At 45.4% G+C, this 20,355-nt stretch overlaps 1 protein-coding gene across 1 annotated transcript in view; it reads left to right on the forward strand.

Annotated features, from left to right (window-relative positions):
* Positions 1-20,355, forward strand: part of fasn (fatty acid synthase) — a 42,269-nt gene that overhangs the window by 10,371 nt on the left and 11,543 nt on the right. The window contains exons 3-30 of the mRNA XM_080456180.1: positions 1,547-1,699; positions 2,303-2,476; positions 3,253-3,453; positions 3,694-3,816; positions 5,238-5,353; positions 5,485-5,619; positions 5,857-6,334; positions 6,866-7,053; positions 7,492-7,681; positions 7,940-8,034; positions 8,722-8,856; positions 9,156-9,359; positions 9,816-9,931; positions 10,421-10,596; positions 10,729-10,920; positions 11,066-11,146; positions 11,336-11,521; positions 12,058-12,237; positions 12,565-12,768; positions 13,148-13,464; positions 14,479-14,880; positions 16,830-16,994; positions 17,171-17,286; positions 17,389-17,543; positions 17,796-17,999; positions 18,916-19,066; positions 19,703-19,881; positions 20,122-20,241. Coding sequence (XP_080312306.1) covers positions 1,547-1,699; positions 2,303-2,476; positions 3,253-3,453; positions 3,694-3,816; positions 5,238-5,353; positions 5,485-5,619; positions 5,857-6,334; positions 6,866-7,053; positions 7,492-7,681; positions 7,940-8,034; positions 8,722-8,856; positions 9,156-9,359; positions 9,816-9,931; positions 10,421-10,596; positions 10,729-10,920; positions 11,066-11,146; positions 11,336-11,521; positions 12,058-12,237; positions 12,565-12,768; positions 13,148-13,464; positions 14,479-14,880; positions 16,830-16,994; positions 17,171-17,286; positions 17,389-17,543; positions 17,796-17,999; positions 18,916-19,066; positions 19,703-19,881; positions 20,122-20,241 — 5,136 coding nt within the window. The remainder of the gene's footprint in view (positions 1-1,546; positions 1,700-2,302; positions 2,477-3,252; positions 3,454-3,693; positions 3,817-5,237; positions 5,354-5,484; positions 5,620-5,856; positions 6,335-6,865; positions 7,054-7,491; positions 7,682-7,939; positions 8,035-8,721; positions 8,857-9,155; positions 9,360-9,815; positions 9,932-10,420; positions 10,597-10,728; positions 10,921-11,065; positions 11,147-11,335; positions 11,522-12,057; positions 12,238-12,564; positions 12,769-13,147; positions 13,465-14,478; positions 14,881-16,829; positions 16,995-17,170; positions 17,287-17,388; positions 17,544-17,795; positions 18,000-18,915; positions 19,067-19,702; positions 19,882-20,121; positions 20,242-20,355) is intronic.

Genomic DNA, 20,355 nt, shown 5'->3' on the forward strand with positions numbered 1-20,355 from the left:
AAACTCTGTTCTGTCACATACCACGTTACTGAACCCACATGAAGCTTGGAGCTTGTGTGAGAGCCGTGTGAGGTGAGACTGTGTAGTCTCTCTGTACTACTCTCTAGTAAAGCTGCAGACTCTGAATTAGACTTCCTGGCAATGGTGGCCTGGTGATTTGTAGCTCTCTTTCTCTCTCTCACACACACACACACACACACACGCTACAACAGCCCCGCCTCCTCCCAACAAGCAGGGCCTTCTCGTTTAGCATTCTTTTGAATACTTACTGCACAGATTGGGAAGGTGTCAAGTTGCTACTCGGCTGTTTTCCGAAGTAGCCCGTTTATTGACGAGGTCCCCTGGCCTTGCAATCAAAGCAATTCTCATGCTTGATTTATACTTGATTGTACAGGGGCATGAAACGATTCCGCTGTCTCAGCTCAACCTCTCAGTCTCGCTTTCCTCTGATCGTCTTCTCTTCAGTCTAATTTATTGTGTCCTGGACCTATTTCTTGTCCGTTCCTCATTACGTAAAGTGCCTTTTTTCCTCTCCCAATTTTCTCTCTCTATTTCTGTGTCTCTCTTTCTCTTTCTGTGTCTCTCTCTCCATCTTTCCCCTCTGTGTGAATACCGCCACTCATCCCCTCAGTGCTTGGCAACCACCTAGAGCTCACATTCAAGTGCTGAATAGGTCCCAGCCAGGCCGGCCGACACCCAGTAGACCACACACGCACACGCACGCACGCACGCACGCACGCACGCACGCACGCACGCACGCACGCACGCACGCACGCACGCACGCACGCACGCACGCACGCACGCACGCACGCACGCACGCACGCACGCACGCACGCACGCACGCACGCACGCACGCACGCACGCCACGCTAGACTGGAACTAGGGGGCGGGCAAGGTTCGGAGAAAATAGAGCAGGAAAGAGGGCCTGCTGGTACAGTGTTTGCATAGTGATTGAAAATGGCGCAAACGGACAGACCTCCTGCTGGTTTCCAAAGACTGTTTTGTATGTTTTGGTAAAAGAACATCTGTCACTTATCCTCTTCACCTGTTAGTTTACCTGAACTAGCTTGTATCAGTTTAAAACTCATATAATAACAGATAATACATTCTTACTGTAAGTACAGTAAGAATGTAATCAGTCCAGTTTTTGTTTAATTTTTTATTTGACATATCAAATAATATAAAATGTCACTCCTTGTGATGCAGTTGGAACAGAAAAATCTGCACACCAAGTTAAACTCCCTTTTAAACTCCCTTTAGAAGGATTTTTAATCTGCAAAAATATTGAAGTTTCAAGCAACACAGGCTCTTACTCTGAAGTCTGGGAAGAGCCTGTGTTGTTCGAAACTTCAATCTATTTTTTATTTTTTTCACCAGTTATTTTTTGATCTAGCACCCATCTGATATGGTTTTGAGATGTGCATGTCTTTTTGTCGTTTTCCTCCTTACATACATTTTCACAAAAAATACAGAATAAATTGAAAACATAGATCGTTTCCTTCTTTTATAACTCTTTCGGTTACATTATCTTTTCATTCTGTCCCAGGTCTGTATGGATTGCCCAAGAGAAATGGCAAGCTTAAAGACATCAGCAAGTTTGACGCAGCGTTCTTCGGGGTTCACCCCAAACAGGCCCACACCATGGACCCCCAGCTAAGACTTATGCTGGAAGTCTCCTATGAGGCCATCGTAGATGGAGGTGAGGACAAAAAAGCCTTTATGTGAGGAGGGTGGGTGGCATGCGCAGGGGTCACCCTGGTGACTCAACCAGTTTGTGTACCATACCATAGCCTCAGACCTAATCCCCATGTGACGGGTACAAATCGGGATCATGACCCGTGTCACAAGTCATCCTAACATCCTAAGTGGTGAAACTTGTAAAGAGACAAATGGCTAAATAACCCATTAAGACCTGAGGCCAATTCTACAACTGTCTTCTTAATCCTAACAGTTTTCTGAAAAACCTATGTTGCTATATCAGTGGTGCTCAAACTTTTTCATGTCAAGGACCCCCAAAATGATATGTATTTGGCCGCCGACCCTGGTCTCAAAATATTTTGTTCCAGGGACCCCCCAGAAGCAACGATTTGAGTTAAAAATGTTGGCGTAAAGGCGTTTTTTCAAAAATAGCAGATATGCAAGCTGATAGTGCGGCACGAAGTGACGCGCTATCAGCTTGTATATCTGCTATTTTTGATTAGCCAATCAATCTAAAATGACACAGATGCTTTCCTGGTTTTAATGGGATAATAGAGTAGCTGCAGTGTGGCTGAAACTGAAGCGTGTGTGTCTGTTGTCACAGGACTGAACCCAGTGGCGCTGCGTGGCAGCAAGACGGGCGTCTACATCGGGGTGAGCGGCTCAGAGGCTGGCGAGGCCTTCAGCAGAGACCCCGAGGAACTGCTAGGCTACAGCATGACCGGGTGCCAGCGCGCCATGTTTGCCAACCGCCTCTCCTACTTCTTTGACTTCAACGGTACGCAACTAGCGTCAACACTTTGGCTTGTTCTGCATGAAATCTGAATCAACTGTTTTAACGTTTTCTATCGAGTTATACTTTGTGAACACTGGTATAGTTTTTCCCCGCAATAGGCTCTATGCACAGCAGCCATATTGGAAAGAAGCTGGGTCTCTGCCTTACTTCCTTCACAGGTGTTACCAATGATTCTAATGAAGGCTCTGTTCCATTAAGTGGACCACAGTGGTTCTCAAACCTTTTGATTTCAAGGACTCCTATATTGAGAGAGTACAAATGGAACCAAATGGACCCTTATGGGTCCATTTGGTTCCATGTGTACGCTCTCAGAGTTACACACCCGTAAGGGGCCATTTATAACCACCTCAAGGTACCATGAGGGTCCCTGGACCACACTTTGAGACCCACTGGTGTAGCAGAGTGTTTCCAACATGCACAATAGCAGCACCCTGACTCTGTTTGACCAGAATGGAACAGAGCCTTCATTAGTATCATTGGTAACACCTGTGAAGAAAGTAAGAAGAGGCCCAATTTCTTTCCAATATGGCTGCTGTGCATAGAGCCTATTGTTTTGTTTTCCTGCGTAATCTCAATCGGGCTCAATCTCAACGGAGACTCTTTGAGTCTCCTACTGGAGACTCCGTCGGTCATCAAATTATTGGCTTAGGAATGCGACAAAAGCAAGAAAATCTCCATGAATTGAAGACTTCATGAGGTGTGTAATTGATAGAAAATAAGTAACTTTTTTGGGTGAACTACTCCTTTAATCTTCTCAGGCCCCAGCACTGCCATCGACACCGCCTGCTCCTCCGGTCTATTGGCCCTGGAGAACGCCTTCCACGCCATCCGCCACGGACACTGTGACGCGGCGCTGGTGGGAGGGGTCAACCTGCTCCTCAAGCCCAACACCTCGGTGCAGTTCATGAAGCTGGGCATGCTCAGTCCCGAGGGAACCTGCAAGTCCTTCGATGCCTCAGGTAGAAAAACCCTCAAACCTCATACTCTAAGGTCATTATACGTACATATTATATTTAAAAACAGCAAATGTTGACCAAAGTGCTGTAAAAACATAAGTAGTAAAAAATAAAAAATAAAGGTATTGACAATAAAGTATATTATGAATACTGTGGAAGCTGAGTTTGCATTTCTTATTCTCTGCACATAATATGAATGAGATTTTTTTTTCCCATGGTCTTTCCTCCAATTCTGCCCCCCAGGAAATGGATACTGCCGTTCCGAGGCTGCGGTGGCCGTGATGCTGACCAAGCGGTCCATGGCTAAGAGGGTTTATGCTACGGTTCTGAATGCTGGCAACAACACAGATGGTTACAAAGAGCAGGGTGAGAATGTCTGTTCTGACTCCTTAGTTGGCACCACGCACCCAATCTAGTTTGTCTTGTCCACACATGGTACATCGGATCGCATTACATTCGTAGAAATGCCCTCTTTGTCTGCTGGACACATTCTTTTGTTGACTAGTGCCCAAGTAGTGAGCAGCTTTTGTGTTTGCTAGTAGTGGCCGTCGCTGAGTGGGTACAGCGGTCATTAGAAGTTCACTGGTTCACCCCCCCAACCTGCCTAGTCTATATGTGTCAAGGTGTCCCTGACTAGAGTACACATGTCATGTATTTGCAAATGTACAGTGACAAATGCCCCAAAACAACAAATGGTGACTATATTATTATTTATTATTATTATTATTAAATGCACATTTTGATCTCAATTTGAAGAAATTAGCACACTTTTGCATACCCAGGCACCTCTAGCCAGTTGGAATACAAATAAAAGTAGATGGAGGGTATAGTGTGTCTATTTGCTTGTGCCTACTTTAAGCTAGAGTTTCCAAGAACGCAAGCACGCACGTATGCACACATGCACACACACAGTAAAATAAGGGAATGCACTCGTGCTCACCTTTCAACCAGTCACTGACTTGGCTACTGAAGCACAGTGTCTGTTTATAAACAGACATGGTTGGTGAGCACACTTACACACATGGCTAAAGTCCCACACAGAGATATGACAAACTCTCTGAAATGGTATTCAATTAAATTACTGAAACTGGGATTGCCATGACGAGTCTTAATTTTTCTACATATCTGTTATCAAATTCACACTTATCACTCCAATCACAAACACACCTGCTGTTGGTCGGGCTGTGAGGGTCCTTGCTTGTAGGTCAGAGTTGAACCAGAGAACACAGTCGCAAGCATTGGAATGAGGAGCTATAATATGCAGACAGGGTCTGCATATAGACAGGGACAGGGGCCAGCGCTATAAATATTGCCTGTAGCATTTACCACCTGGATTCACTGCTTGCAAATATAAGAGGCTCAGAAGGATTCCCACTCACCGTCTCATATTTACATTAGTTATATATTAACGTCATGGCACTATCATGTGAAATACGAGTAGACTGCACATCCATGTCTCTCATATAAAGAGAAATCCACACGCTCAATATAGTCCTTAAAGCTGCAATTCAATCCATTAGCTTTTGCCATGACAAAAGCTAGTCTTCTTGGGGTCCGACATTTTAACAAAAACATTAATTACATCAACTTTACAATCACTATACTCACTAAAATAAATAATAATAATAAAAATAGAAAATAAAGATGTCAGGGTTTCTCAGTAGTTCTCCTTATTTGAATCTTGCTGCGTGACCTGCACCTCATGCACTTTCATTGTCGTCTCTCATATAGTTACTATATTGATCCCGAAGGATATTTCTGAATGCCCCTCCCCTCCCTTCTCCCAGGTGTGACGTTCCCATCAGGTGACATGCAGGCGAGGTTGGTGCGTTCTCTTTACGAGGAGGCCAATATCAGCCCTGAGCAGGTGGAGTATATTGAGGCCCATGGCACCGGAACCAAGGTGAGCTCATGTACAAGTCTTTTTATTTGCCTCATAGTTTTGTCACTAAAACAAGCCTTCTGCAAAAGAAAAACAGTCCAGTTGGGAGTGTGTCTTAACGACTGTGGTGTCCCTTCCTTTTCTGCGTCCAGGTCGGTGACCCACAAGAAGTGAACGGCATCGTCAGCGTGTTCTGTCAATCAAAGCGAGACCCTCTGCTCATTGGCTCCACCAAGTCCAACATGGGCCACCCCGAGCCCGCCTCCGGTCTCACTGCCCTCGCCAAGGTAAAACGTGGAACAAGGCCTTTGTTAAGGAGGGATCCCCTAATAGTTTTGTAGTACTCCAGACTGAGTTCAGGATTCCAATTATTCTGGTCTCAGTATTAACTAATTTTTTTAAGACAGGACAGTGTAGACACAACAAAGACAGGTCTCAAGGTGGAATTGAACCAGGGACGTTTAGATGATGTGGTTGGCGCACTATCCACTCATCTCATGGTCATTTGATCCTCCTTCAAACAGGTGGTGCTATCTCTGGAGCGAGGCGTGTGGGCTCCCAACCTGCACTACAACAGCCCCAACGAAGACATCCCCGCCCTGACCGACGGCCGCCTCCGCGTCGTGGACAAGCCCATCCCCGTCCGCGGGGGCATCGTAGGCATAAACTCCTTCGGCTTCGGGGGCTCCAACGTCCACGTGATCCTTCGGCCCGTCGACAGCGTCGCCCAGAAACCTCCCGGGATGACGGAAACACCCCCCAGGGCAGTCCCCAGGGTCCTCCAGGCCTGCGGTCGCACGGAGGAAGCGGTCAGCACTCTGCTCAATAAGGGGAAGGAACACGCCGGGGATGACAACTTCCTGTCTCTGCTCAACGAGGTGTCCGACGTTCCCACGGCCAGCATGCCCTTCCGAGGCTACACTCTGATTGGCTCCCAGAGTGACATCACAGAGGTGCAGCAGACGCAGGCCACTCCCAGGCCTCTCTGGTACATCTGTTCAGGTGAATGGTCTGCGGTTAAATGCCATCAAGCTAACTTTAGAATAGCACATTTGGTGTATTTCAGTCGGGCGACTAAGTGTGAAACAGGTGTATTGAGATAGAATGTAGGGCTGCTTGATTATTGATTATATTAAAAATCATCATGATTACTTTGGTCAATATTGAGAGCACGAATATTACACGATTACTCAATTACCGGTACTTTGGAAACTTCATGCATTCTTATTGAAAATTATAAAATGCATGAAGTCTTTTTAACAGTCGTTTTTTTGCTCCTTTATTGTTTCAATCACTTTGTGATTGAATTTCAGATGATTACAGTAAACAAATTGCATTGGGGTGTAGACACCACTGTGAATGCACAGTATGAGACTCCTTGAAACAAAAGTGTTTCCAAACAACTGAATTGGTTTTACGTTTCTTTTCTATTGTGAACCCTCCATCCCATTTGTAATTGCCGATGTATTTTACTAGCTAGAATGTCTTTCAGTTCAACAGCGTATTGAAGTGAATGTGTGTCCATCCACCCAGGTATGGGCACCCAGTGGGCTGGCATGGGGCGCAGCATGATGCAACTGCCCGAGTTCAGAGAGTCCATCCTGCGCTCCGATGTTGCTCTGAAGGAGACGGGACTGTGTATCTCCACACTGCTCATGGAGGCCGACGAGAACACCTTTGAAGACACAGTTCATGCCTTTGTTGCTCTCGCTGCCATACAGGTATGGTCGAGCCACCATCTTGAATGTGGGAACATCAGGCAGAATAAGTATTTGAACTTAAACATTCCATGTAAATGCAATTTTTGAGAATGACCTCTGCCTTATACTCTTATAATAGTAAAGTAATAACCAGTGAAATGTGGAGCCAGACATCTTCCACAGTTTTCCTATTGTCTTATTATGTTGTGATCTCTATCAATTAACATTTCTTCCTAACCGCTACGGTTAAACGTGACGGTTGCAGCCTTAGGTTAATGCTAATGTCACCCATGTAGGGATCAGTGAAAAGATATGAAAAGTGGTTCTCTGACACACTGTGTGGTCTCCATCAGAGACCACTCCTGTGTGTGCCCCGCCGGACAGAGATGAATGTCTACAGTGAGTGACACAAATCAGCAAAGTTACATGACTTCTCTCTCTGTCCCCTGCCTGTCGCAGATAGCCCAGATTGACCTGTTGACAAAACTGGGCCTGGAGCCTGATGGCATTGTGGGCCACTCTGTAGGGGAGCTGGCCTGTGGCTACGCTGACGGCTCCCTGACCCACAGTGAGGCCGTCCTGGCTGCGTACTGGAGAGGCCGCTGCATCAAGGAGGCCAACCTACCTCCTGGAGGAATGGCCGCAGTCGGTAAGGAATACTGCATGCAGCGTGTGTGAGGAGTGATAACCTGCTTGTATGTCCGTGTGGGTGACAGTAATGAATGCACTAGGTATTGACTGATGGATCTACTTTTCATGCAGTATACTACCCATATTATCAAGTTATCATGGATAGTACAATAAAGCTAAAACACATGTACAACCCTAAATTTCAAATTTTGACCCCTTGACCCCCCTTTCAGAACCACTTCTCTATTTCATAATCTTTTTTATGTGTGTGTCTCAGGGCTGACATGGGAGGAGTGTAAGGCTCAGTGTCCTCAGGGAGTGGTCCCAGCCTGTCACAATTCAGAGGACACTGTCACCATCTCTGGTCCTCAGGTAAACGGCCACTTCATTAACCACTTAAACCCTTTACTTGGTTCACCGGAGTCCCTCAGGGCTCTATACTAGGGTCTTTTCTGTTATCGCTCTACACTAAATATCTGAAAATAGGCGGTCTACAAGCTCGCAACGCATCTTTAACTGGAAATATATACAGTATATAAGACATTTGGGGTAGAGTAAGATGAATGATCATAGAACTGAATGTTCTCACCCTGTGTTAACAGGGTGGGTAGAATATATGTACTGAACCCACAGGGTCATATGTACTGAACCCACAAGGCCAGTTATTATGTTGGAAGTAATGTACACACAATGATATCCAGATGTGGTCAGTACACATAATGATGTTGTGGTAGGTTACAAGAATGTCCTTGTCTTGTAGTTAGGCGGGAAGGGAGACTCCAATGTTATTTATCCAGTATTCATTCTTTGTTCAGTGCATGTGTGCACATTGTATGATCTGAGCTTGTAACAACTACCTGTAAATATTTGTCATCTGGTCATATTTTGGCACGGAGATCATCCTAATATAAAGATTAACACACTGGATGGCCATGCTGTTTTTTTCCTTTAGACAGGATCTGACTCTAAGACTTTGGGCTCCCCTCCCTGAGCTCCTGCCCCGCATGTTGAAACACCTTGATGACATGAAATGTTGTATTGTCTGTCTGCTGCTTGCAGGAAGCTGTGAGTAAGTTTGTGGCGGAGCTGAAGGAGAGCGGCGTGTTTGCCAAGGAGGTGCGTAGTGCTGGTGTGGCCTTCCACTCGTACTACATGGCCGCGATCGCCCCAAACCTGCTCGCTGCCCTTAAAAAGGTACATATCACTGCCAACTACTGGACACAGAAAAACACACACCTAGTGTGACAGTGACACCTACTGGTAAAAATGGGTAATAAAAAAAAAATCTTCATTTTGGCACCCTAAATAAAATATGCAATGCCCTTTTCCCCCTGCTAAATATATTTATCAAGAATAGATTTATCTGATCCATATATCAGTTCAATCAACATTGAACTGATATATGATATGATATATGATATATATGTTCAATGACAACAATTTATTTCCCTGTATATTGACCAACCAAACACATTTCTCTCTCTCCCTGCAAGGTGATCAAAACGCCCCGACAGCGCTCTTCCCGGTGGATCAGCACCAGCATCCCAGAGTCTGACTGGGAGTCCCCCCTATCCATGACCAGCTCGGCTGAGTACCACGTCAACAACCTGGTGAGCCCAGTGCTGTTCCAGGAGGGTCTCAACCATGTGCCTGACAACGCCGCTGTCGTGGAGATCGCCCCCCACGCTCTGCTGCAGGTATGCCATCAACATTACAGTTATTATAATTAACTAAACGAAATACCAACACACCAAAACTAGAGTTTGGAGGGGAAAAAAATACATTTTAGTAAAAAATGTGGCTTTAAAAGAAGACGATAACTAACGCAAACTGTTTTGTGTATTTACAAAATAACTAAAACTAACTAAAATAATCGAGAACATTAATTTTTTCTTTGTCAATAAAACTTCAAGCTCACAACGAGTCGTTGTGAGCTTGTAGATATGCTATTTTTGCTATTTTTCTAACCTTTTTTAATCTAGTCCCTGTCTGGCCCATATTACAATAAAAAACACTAAAACGTTAAAACTAAACTAAAACTAAGCCTTAAAAAATATAAGGAAAGACGCAAAACTATAATAATCTTGGAAGAGATGTGCGTTTTTATTTCTTGCCCGACTAATTCCCCTTCCCTTCTTTCCCCCTGTCAATAGGCCATCCTGAGACGCAGCCTGAAGCCTACTTGTGCCATTCTGCCCCTGATGAAGAGAGGCCACGCCAACAACCTGGAGTTCTTCCTCTCACACGTTGGCAAGCTCCACATGAACGGGTTCGTAACTGCCTCGCTTTGCGTTGCATCACATCACATTATTGTACCTGTGGGGATTTATTACGATCTGAATTTCAATGAACGGGTCTATAATTGTGTCACCTGTTCAGTGGTTTTTGAATAATACAATCATTTGCATTTGAACAGTATAGGTTCACAAAGCTCAGTTTGGCCAGTGTACTATCACTTTGAGTTAACCACACTCAGCCTACCTTTCCTATTTTGGGCACGTAATTATTGTAAAAAAAAAAGTCTAAAATAGCTGATCGACAAGCTCACAAAGCACCGTATCGTGATGGATTGTTAGCTTGTTGGTCTGCTTTGGTCTACACTATTTTCTCAGATCAGCAATGCTTGCTTTTAGTTTTTTTTACTGGAATAAACAGAAAACAGGAGTTTTGTGTTCTGGGCTGGTCCCCAGACGAGTAGCACTGCTATACACTTCTTCTTTGTCATATGTCTACTCTTGTTTGTTTGTTTTCTCTGCAGCATCAGTGTGAACGCTAACCGCTTGTGTCCGTCTGTGGAGTACCCAGTGCCATCTGGCACTCCGCTGATCTCCCCCCTGGTGCAGTGGGACCATGCTCAGACCTGGGATGTCCCAAAGGCAGAGGACTTCCCCTGTGGCTCCGGGGGATCTACATCTGCCACTGTCTACAATATTGGTGAGAATGTATGCAGTGCGTCACCGCAGTGCTGGCACACTTGGATCTTGCTCTTGATCAGAATCACTAACTGTACATGTGGGAAAATGCACAGGAATTGCATCTAATCCAACTCCCTCCTCCATTACACAGACATAAATCCGGAATCTCCAGACTACTACATGTTAGGTCACTGCATCGACGGCCGTGTCCTCTACCCAGCGACCGGTTACCTGGTGCTGGCCTGGAGGACCTTGATAAGGAGCCTGGGCGTTGTCATGGAAACGACCCCCGTGACCTTTGAGGATGTCACCATCCACAGGGCCACCATCCTGCCCAAGACTGGTGAGGATGGGAGCACATGTGAACGGAGGCGATGATGAATTCTGTATCATATATTTTACATTAAATAATTTGTGTCAACATGCGGAGAATACATGATTTAATATAGATTTTGATTTCCTTCCTCGTATATTTCTGTCTCTCCCAGGTACGGTTCAGCTGGAGGTGCGTCTTATGCCTGCCACCAACAAGTTTGAAGTCTCAGAGAATGGCAACTTGGCTGTCAGTGGTAGGTCATCTCACAAACTTCTAATTAATCTACTAATTCTGTTACTTTTTTCTGCATAGTCTCACCTCGCAGGGAATATCCGACAAGCAGATTTTTAGTTTCTCTTGTGCAGTTAACATAAACATCAATCGAGTCTTCCACCCACCCTTTTACCTAATGTATACCATAATCCTCTGTTTTCATTTCCAGGTAAGGTAAGCATTCTGGAGGACGCAGCCTTGGATTCATTCCGCTCTCAGATTGGCAAGTCTGTTGGCAAGGACGACAGCGACCCTAAAATGAAGCTTTCAGCCCACGACATCTACAAGGAGCTGCGTCTCCGTGGTTATGACTACGGGAAGACCTTCCAGGGTATCCTGGAGTCTAACAACGCAGGTGTGTGTGTGTGTGTGTGTGTGTGTGTGTGTGTGTGTGTGTGTGTGTGTGTGTGTGTGTGTGTGTGTGTGTGTGTGTGTGTGTGTGTGTGTGTGTGTGTGTGTGTGTGTGTGTGTGTGTGTGTGTGTGTGTGTGTGCTTGGCTTCCACAAAATCCAAATTCTGTAGAAATGTGACTGGTGCCTTGTTTTCACTTTCTATCAGCATTAAATGATTCCCTCTTAAATTAGTCTCTTAAGTTTCAAATTGTATACCATACATTTTGATGGCTTCCATATCTCCTTATAGTTCCACTCCTGTCTTTGCAAATCGCTGATCAGGACCCTGTCTTTTTTATGATAATTTTCTTTATTTGATTATATTGCAATATTTCTGCTTTATTTTCGATAGTGACAGTGAGAGAGAGAGAGAGAGAGACAGGAAAGGTTGGAGAGAGCCAGGCGGGAAAGAGAGGCAGGATCTACTGTATCGGCATTCAACGATTCCCTAAGACTAATTAATGCTGACACTATCCTTGCTTGTGATTGGTTGTCCCAGGTGATAGTGGGAAGCTGCAGTGGACAGGTAATTGGGTGACCTTCCTGGACACCATGTTGCAGATGATCGTGGTGGGCCTGTCTGGTCGTAGCCTGCGACTGCCAACCAGGGTCCGCTCCGTGTGTGTGGACCCGACCCTGCACCGGGAGAAGGTCTTGGACTACGCGGAGGGCCAGCAAGGTCTGTGTTATCTCTCACACAATAAATGATAGAGGCACACACTGGGACTCATTTACCCAATATTACCTGAGGCGATTCTTTAAAAAAAATCTAAATCCTAACAGTTTTTGGAAAAAAATCTAAACATTTTTTTTTTCACGATTTTTCAAAAATAGCAGATCTACAAGTTCATAGCGCGGCACTCGGTGCCGCGCTATGAGCTTGTATATCTGCTATTTTTGAATAGCCAAAGACATCTAAAGTGACACAGATGCGTTCCAGGTATTAATGGGTTAAGTTTGGAATACTGAAAGGTCTCTGACATTTTATTCCTGTCCGTCCCCACAGCTGTGGATGTCCACGTCGACCGTTGTCTCGACAACATAGCGGCCGGCGGAGTCCAGATCTGCGGTCTCCACGCCACCGTGGCACCGCGGCGCCAACAGCAGCAGAGCCCGCCCACACTGGAGGAGTTTGTGTTTGTTCCCTACGTGGAGACGGAGTGCCTGATGGCCAATGAGAAGCTGGCAGAGCAGCTGAGGCTCTGCAAAGGTACGAGATCCAATCATCCCATCAAAAAGTAGCAGATGACAACTAGTAAATTAAGCAAATTCACTCTTTGGTGTTTAAGACCAACTTTCTGTGTTTAAGGCCAACTATCATCAACCAGTTTAGTGTTATGTTTATGTTAACAATGGAGAATGAAGGGGTCAAGCAATGGGAAGACCATAACATAATTTCTCCCGGTATTTTCTCACCATAATAAATACATTAGGCTGCAGCAGCTGTAGCTAACTGCTGACCAACAATTTTATTCTGGTTTCCAGGAAACGGAACAGAAGTTCATAATGGGTTGGAACAGTCATTGTTGTTATTATCGTCAGTTTGAAACCCCTCTACAACAGCAGCTTGTCCTACGCTGTTCCTGCAGGTTTGATCCACACGCTTCAGCGTAAGCTGGCCTCCCACGGCATCAAGCTGTCCATTCCCGGTCTGCAAGGGGTGTCCGATGCCCCTCTGCCCAGCCCGGAGCCCTCTGAGCCCGGCCTGGTGCGGCTGCTGGCACTGCTGTGCGGTCTGGAGCTGAACGGTAACCTGCGGTCCGAGCTGGAGCAGACGGTGGAGAAGGAGAGGGGCTGCCTGCTCCAGGACCCCCTGTTGAGAGGCCTGCTGGATGCCTCAGCCTTCAGACACTGTCTGGACATCGCCATGGAGAACTGCACACCTGGCAAGATCAAAGTCTTGGAGGTAAGAGTGTCTGTGTGTATAATGTTACGACAGTTAAGTTAGTTAAAAAGCTAAAAGTAGACCTATACAGAAATGTATTTGATGACTGAAGCAATTAAAGACCCATCTTTAATAATAACCATTTATTACTTAAAAGTGAATATCTCTGTATGATTGCATGCACTGATCACCACACGCCCCAAGCGGGGGGTCTGAGTGTCCTCCCCCAGAAACAGAAAAATTACAATCAAGAGATGTGTTGAAATCAAGGAGACTCCTGCAGAATCAAGGGGGGTTGGCAGCCCTGCTATCCTGTTGTTCCGACCTTGTGCTTCTAAAATCACTCTGGATGAGAGTGTCTACTAAAAGCCTAGACCAGGTGTCCGCGAGTGTGTCTGGCCTCAGCCCAATTATTTTCTAAGCCAGAACATTTTATCTGTAGATGGAACAGGCGAGAACAGGAACTCTTTCTCTGTTCAAGGTCTCTTCTTTGTAAGAAACAAAATTGTAGCAAGAAAGAGAGAAACAGCGTATTGTTTAAGGCATGTGAACCACATTTCGTTTTTGACACAAGAGAAAAGTCTGAAGAGGAAAGTAGACGGTGAAAACAGAAATTCCAATAAGAATCGAAAGAGAACTATGTGTTCATCGTATCCAGTTTCCTGCAATGCAAAGCCATTTGGTCTTATCTGTCCACATACTACCTATTCATTACACTGTGAGGGGTTCAGAGCCACAGCGCAGAGCACTCTACTGCCTGATTAGTGATTGTCTGTGCCTGTCATTCACTCTCAACATGGATAAAAGTATAATAAGCATTCTTCAGGTGACATTATAGATCAGATCAAAATACATTTCCAGGTGTGGTATTATTGCTCCTGTTGCCACTGACTTTAATTAAAAACGGATTCCACAATCTGCGGTACTGCTGTGATATTTCTTTTGCAAATACGGAATCGTGGAATTAAATAGTTTGTTACATTTTTACTTTGCGGAATTTGAAAATGTAAAATTTTCCTTTTTTACTTCACTCAGGCTCTCTCCAGCGATGGGCAGCTCTTCTCCCACGCTGTACCCTTCCTCAACATCCAGCCCATGATCCGTGTAGACTACACAGCCACGGCCACCACCCCGGACCTGCTGGCCCCGCTCCAGCCTAGCCTGGAGGCGCTGGGCGTCGCGTCGGCCCAGTGGGACCCCATGACGGGCCCCGCTCCCGGCGGACTGGGCGGAGCGGACCTGGTGGTGTGCAACCACGCCTGGGGCACTCCGGGGCCAGACGCCGGGGAGCTGGTGGCCAACCTGGTCTCTGGGGCCAAGGAAGGGGGATTTGTCCTCCTCCACACCCTGCTGAAGGGAGAGACGCTGGGAGAGACGGTGGCCTTCCTCTCCACGCCCTCACAGAGCGGCGGCAACAAGCAAGGACTGCTCACACAGGTTGGTAGTAGTGTTATTCAGTGGTGGAAAAAGTGCTGAAATGTTTTATTTAAGTAAAAGTATCGATACTGCAATGTAGAAGTACTCTGTTACAAGTAAAAGTCCGGAATTCAAAATGTACTTGAGTAAAAGTACAAAAGTATTGGTATCAGAATGTACTTAAAGTACCAAAAGTAAAAGTACTAAATTGTTTGAAAATAGCAGATCTACAAGCTCACAACGCCTCACGATGCGACGTGTTGTGAGCTTGTAGATCGGCTATTTTCAAATAGCCTTATGTATAAAATAGGGCTAAAGTGGTTCATGTATGTTTTATAATGTAATCATTTATATCTGCAAAGTAACTAGTAACTAATGTTTTCTATAAAAGCCCTTTACATAGACTCACCCACACATAAGCACTTAAAATAATCAGACAACTTGTCTTTGTCTTGTCTCAGAGAACTGGGTCCTCTGCTAAGCGATCCCCTTCACACTCTGCAGTGCAGAGACTGTTGTCTCTCATTGTGAGAGGAATGTACACATTCAATTCAAGTCCATGGCTTTTCTCGAGTAGCCTAATGTTATGCAAAGCAGCCAGGTAGAGGCTATTGAGAACGGCTCGCCGCTGACGGCGCGAACCTTGAGAGGCTATTGTTTAAACTTTAAGGTGTTAAAGACCGCCGCTGACGGTGCGTGCTCGCGCGTGCATGTGGAGAACACGCGAGCCCCCAGCCGCCAGAGCTAAGGGGTCGCCGACCCCCTGAGCACCCCCTACAGCTTAAGTACAGTACTTGAGTAAATGTACTTAGTTACTTTACACCACTGGTAGTAGTGTTATTTCTTGATTTCTCATGGGGGGCGGGGGCTTTCCACAAAGCCAGGAAAAACACAATGCAGGCCGTGTCAGTTTGGTAAACCTCACTCTCCAGACAGGTACAGTACATATACCACTGTGTAGTGGTTGTATATAAAGGTATGATCACCGAGGCATTCGCTGCCGAGGTTGGATAAGAAGGGCATAGAGATATTGATCACATAGTAAGTATGTAAGTAGCCGTGGGAATCAAGTGGCCCATTATAGGTCAGGAGCCTATTTATTTAGTGTGAGTCAACTTGATGGACAAGTACACCCCCAGGACATAACACAAGTGTGTCTCTGATGCTGAGTGCCAAGCAGGGAGGCATTGGGTACCATTTTCTTTTATAGCCTTTTTATGACTCGGCCAGACCTCCCAGTCTCAGGGCGGACACTGAGCTGCATTTATTATTACTGCTATTTATTATTATTATTACTTATTTATTTATCCACGAAGATGACAACATGTGGTAATGTTAATCAATTTATTCAAATATAGTGTCTATCAACAAAAACAAAGTGCCCTGACAAACAAAATAGTAGTCATGGTGGGATTTCCCAACAGTGTGGGCAGCAAGTTGGCTGAAAACTGTCATTGCTGTTACTCACACGTTAGACATTGTGTAAACCACTGGAGGTCGCTGTTTCCCACTCTGTTTTAACACTCAGCTTTATCACCCCCTCTGTCCTTTTATCAGTCCCCTCACCCAGGGCAAATAAAGGCTGGGCATGTAATGAACAGTTTGAACACCTAGAAAGGCAGAAACGCTTTTCCGTTTTCACTTCAGCAAACATGAGTAAAGCTGGATTTATACATTGTTATGGGCGGGGCCTCGCACGGAAAATAGCAGACACAGTATATGAATGCCTCAGCTGGCCTCACTAGTAGCAACACATGGAAGGTGTAAGTGCGAGGTATATTTATTAACATGACTGACTTATTGACTGAGTTCTTATTGTCCTAGTCTAGTCTTCTTTGTCTCTTCCTATGTTTTTTCTCTTTCTTCGGACTGCTCCCCGGGCCAGTGTAATAACTGGATGGGGGGGGGGGGGGCGCACTACAAATCCCGAACCTATGAACCTATCATCATCTCCCTCTCTTCTCCTCCAGGCTGAGTGGGAGAAGATGTTCTCAGACGCCTCTCTCACCCTGGCTGCTGTCAAGAAGTCCTTCTATGGCTCCGCCCTCTTCCTCTGTCGCCGCCAGTTGCCCAGCAAGCAGCCCATCTTCCTGCCTGTGGACAGCACAGACTACCAGTGGGTGGAGACTCTCAAGGTGAGCTCTTCAGTGTCTGTAAAATGTGAAGTGTGTATATTTCTTATAGAACAACACATGATTGCGTTCAAGTTTATATATTCTATTGCTAGATTCCTTCCAAGCATGGTCTTTCTGTCATTATTATATCCATAACTCTATATAATTGTGTGCGTATGTGTGTGTTTCTTGTCCAGGCGACACTGGCAGAATCCTCAGACTCCCCCGTTTGGCTGACTGCCTCTCAGGGCCACTGTGGAGTTGTGGGAATGGTCAACTGTCTACGGCAAGAACCTGGGGGCAACCGCATACGGTAAGATACACAGAGTTGTATACTGTATAGGTATGTGTGGCACATAAGGTGCTTTCACCAAATGTACTAACATCTTTATCTTCTCATCCACGTTATCACCAGCTGTGCGTTTGTGTCCAACCTCAACGAATCATCAGCCGCGCCAACCCTGAAATCTACCCACAATTCCATGCAGTCCGTACTGGAGGGGGATCTGGTTATGAACGTGTTTCGAGACGGGCACTGGGGCGTTTTCAGACACCAGCTCATCACTCAGGGTACGAAACTCCTCACACAATTTCAAACACATAACTCATACATAGATCAAAATGCATATTATCGCGCAGGGAATGTCATTAACCCTATATCCTTCATTGACTCCCCGGTATCCTCCAGCGGTCTATACTTGGTTCCCCCCATTTTCCCCTCTACACCAGATCCCTTTGCCTATTTCCACTGAATGTTTGCCTATGCCCTGAAAAGGGACACAAGGGGTTTGAGGTCACATATGTGTTTTTTTGTCGCACCAGATCTCAACGAGGAGTTGACAGAGCAGGCCTACGTCAACGTATTGACCCGTGGTGACCTGTCGTCACTGCGCTGGATCGCCTCGCCTCTCCGCCATTTTGTGGCCACCGACCCCAACGTGCAGCTGTGTCACGTCTACTACAGCTCCCTCAACTTCAGAGACATCATGCTGGCCACTGGCAAACTGCCACCAGACGCCATTCCAGGTGCAGGCAACATAAAAGCACACATATATAGCCTAAATTACAAATAAGAGAGAGGTAAAATTGTTATTTGTGCTATCTCATTCTCTTTTTCCCTTTTATCTGTGACACACACACACACACACACACATTATATATATTTTTTTTACAATATATTTATTGAATTTTTCTTTTTCCAAACAACATTACATTACATTACATGACAGAAAACAAAATGGACAATTACATTTAAACATTACAAGACAATCACAAAATAATAACACGCAATGACAATAACATCACATCAGCACTACTCCTCTCCAGGTTCTTCCATTAAATGTGACAGATTATTGTTTGCCATATATTGTATAAAACGACCCACACCTCCTGAAACAACTCTTGTTTGTCCTTGAGAATATACATAATTGTTTCCAGAGGTAGACATACAGACAGTTCCCTGAACCACTATGCAATGCTTGGTTTGTCCGGCCTCTTCCAGGCTATTACTCTTTTAGCTTGTAAAAGACAAATATCTATAAATATTCTCTCATTGCGCTTTATTCTGTGTCCAACTGGATAGAGCACAGAGAAGAATACCAGCACTCACTTAAGTCCATATAGGCTCTTATTTATTTAGGTCATGTCACCCCAGTAGCAGCAATCATACGGACGTTTCGGCCCACCGGCCTTCCTCAACGTTTATACGCTGAAACGTCCGTATGATTGCTGCTGCTGGGGTGACATGACCTAAATAAATAAGAGCCTATATGGACTTTAAGTGATTGCTGGTATTCTTCTCTGTGAACTTTATCCGCCTGAACCGCGCACCTTGTACACTTGTACTTTCGAACTACTCGTCTGATGAGTGCTTGCTTCTTTCCTTTTCAACTGGATAGAGCACACACACTCTCTTAACCTTGCTCCATCTCTCACATTGTAGGAGACCTTGCTCTGCAGCAGTGCATGCTGGGTATGGAGTTCTCAGGGCGTGACCCTAGCGGTCGGCGTGTGATGGGGCTGCTGCCGGCTAAAGGCCTGGCCACCTGTGTAGATGCTGACAAGCGCTTCCTGTGGGATGTACCCTCCAGCTGGTTAGTAACAGCATTTGTGTGTGTGTGTGTGTGACTGTGTGTGTGTGTGTGTGTGTGTGTGTGTGTGTGTGTGTGTGGGTGTGGGTGTGGGTGTGGGTGTGTGTTTGAGAGCACCCACGTGCAACAGAGAGTGCACGCTTGAATGTATCAGTATGCGCATGACCGAATGTACACATGCAGCCAAGGACGATCAATTTATGGCATTTAGTGTATGCTCTTATCCAGAGCCATTTTAAAGTGCAAGATCAGAATAAGTGGCACGAACTCTAGTCTACAAACAACAGGGTAAATGCTCAGGTAAAAAGAATGCAAAGAAAAACTATTAAATGATACAAAGTAACTAGGATAGCAGGTCTATAGCATCTGTCTAAATAACATACTATCTAAATAACATACTTACATTGGCCTCTATGGACAAGCCAACAGCTTACATCTCTCTAAATAACATACTGTACTGTACATTATGTGTAACTAACATACTGTATATCTGCATGTTGAAATTTCTGTGCACCGTCAGGCTTCCCGGAGGATGAACTTTTGTCTGAAAAATACACTTTCACACAAGATATCTCAAAATATCATGGGCAGATTGCCATGTAACTTATATTGTTGTATCTATCTCGTCTGTTTCCCCAGGACTCTGGAACAGGCAGCATCAGTGCCAGTGGTCTATGCTACAGCCTACTACTCTCTGGTAGTGCGCGGCAGGCTCCGCCCCGGAGAGAGTGTCCTCATCCACTCAGGTTCAGGGGGCGTCGGTCAGGCAGCCATCGCTATCGCACTCAGCAAAAAGTGCAAGGTCTTCACCACAGTAGGTTAGTAGTACACTACACCTGCTGTACACGCTGCTTTACTGTTTGTCCTGTTCTAAATAAATGACTTCATGCCAGCCAAGCCATGAACTAAAAGTGGTCACACAAAGGTAGTCAAACCGCATGTAATCATCAACAAGAATCAAGAAGTGTTTTTTTTCAAGAAACAAAATGTGACTGTACATGTGCAATGAGGCCTGTAAATGTGCAATAAAGCATGTTCACCATGTTCATTGTCCCCAGGCTCTGCAGAGAAGAGAGCCTACTTACAGGGCAGGTTCCCTCAGCTCACAGCCCAGTCCTTTGCCAACTCCAGAGACGCCTCCTTTGAACAGCACGTCCTGCTGCACACAGAGGGCAAAGGTCAGACTGCCTGACAAAGAATATCTCACTATTTCAACATGTTTTCAACACACTAGGCATTGAAAACATCTTAGCCATTTTGTTGTATCACATTGTGTTTATCTACGTTTGTGT

The sequence above is a fragment of the Gymnoscopelus braueri genome, assembly GCF_963280865.1.
Source record: "Gymnoscopelus braueri genome assembly, chromosome: 17".
NCBI classification, from domain to species: Eukaryota; Metazoa; Chordata; class Actinopteri; order Myctophiformes; family Myctophidae; genus Gymnoscopelus; species Gymnoscopelus braueri.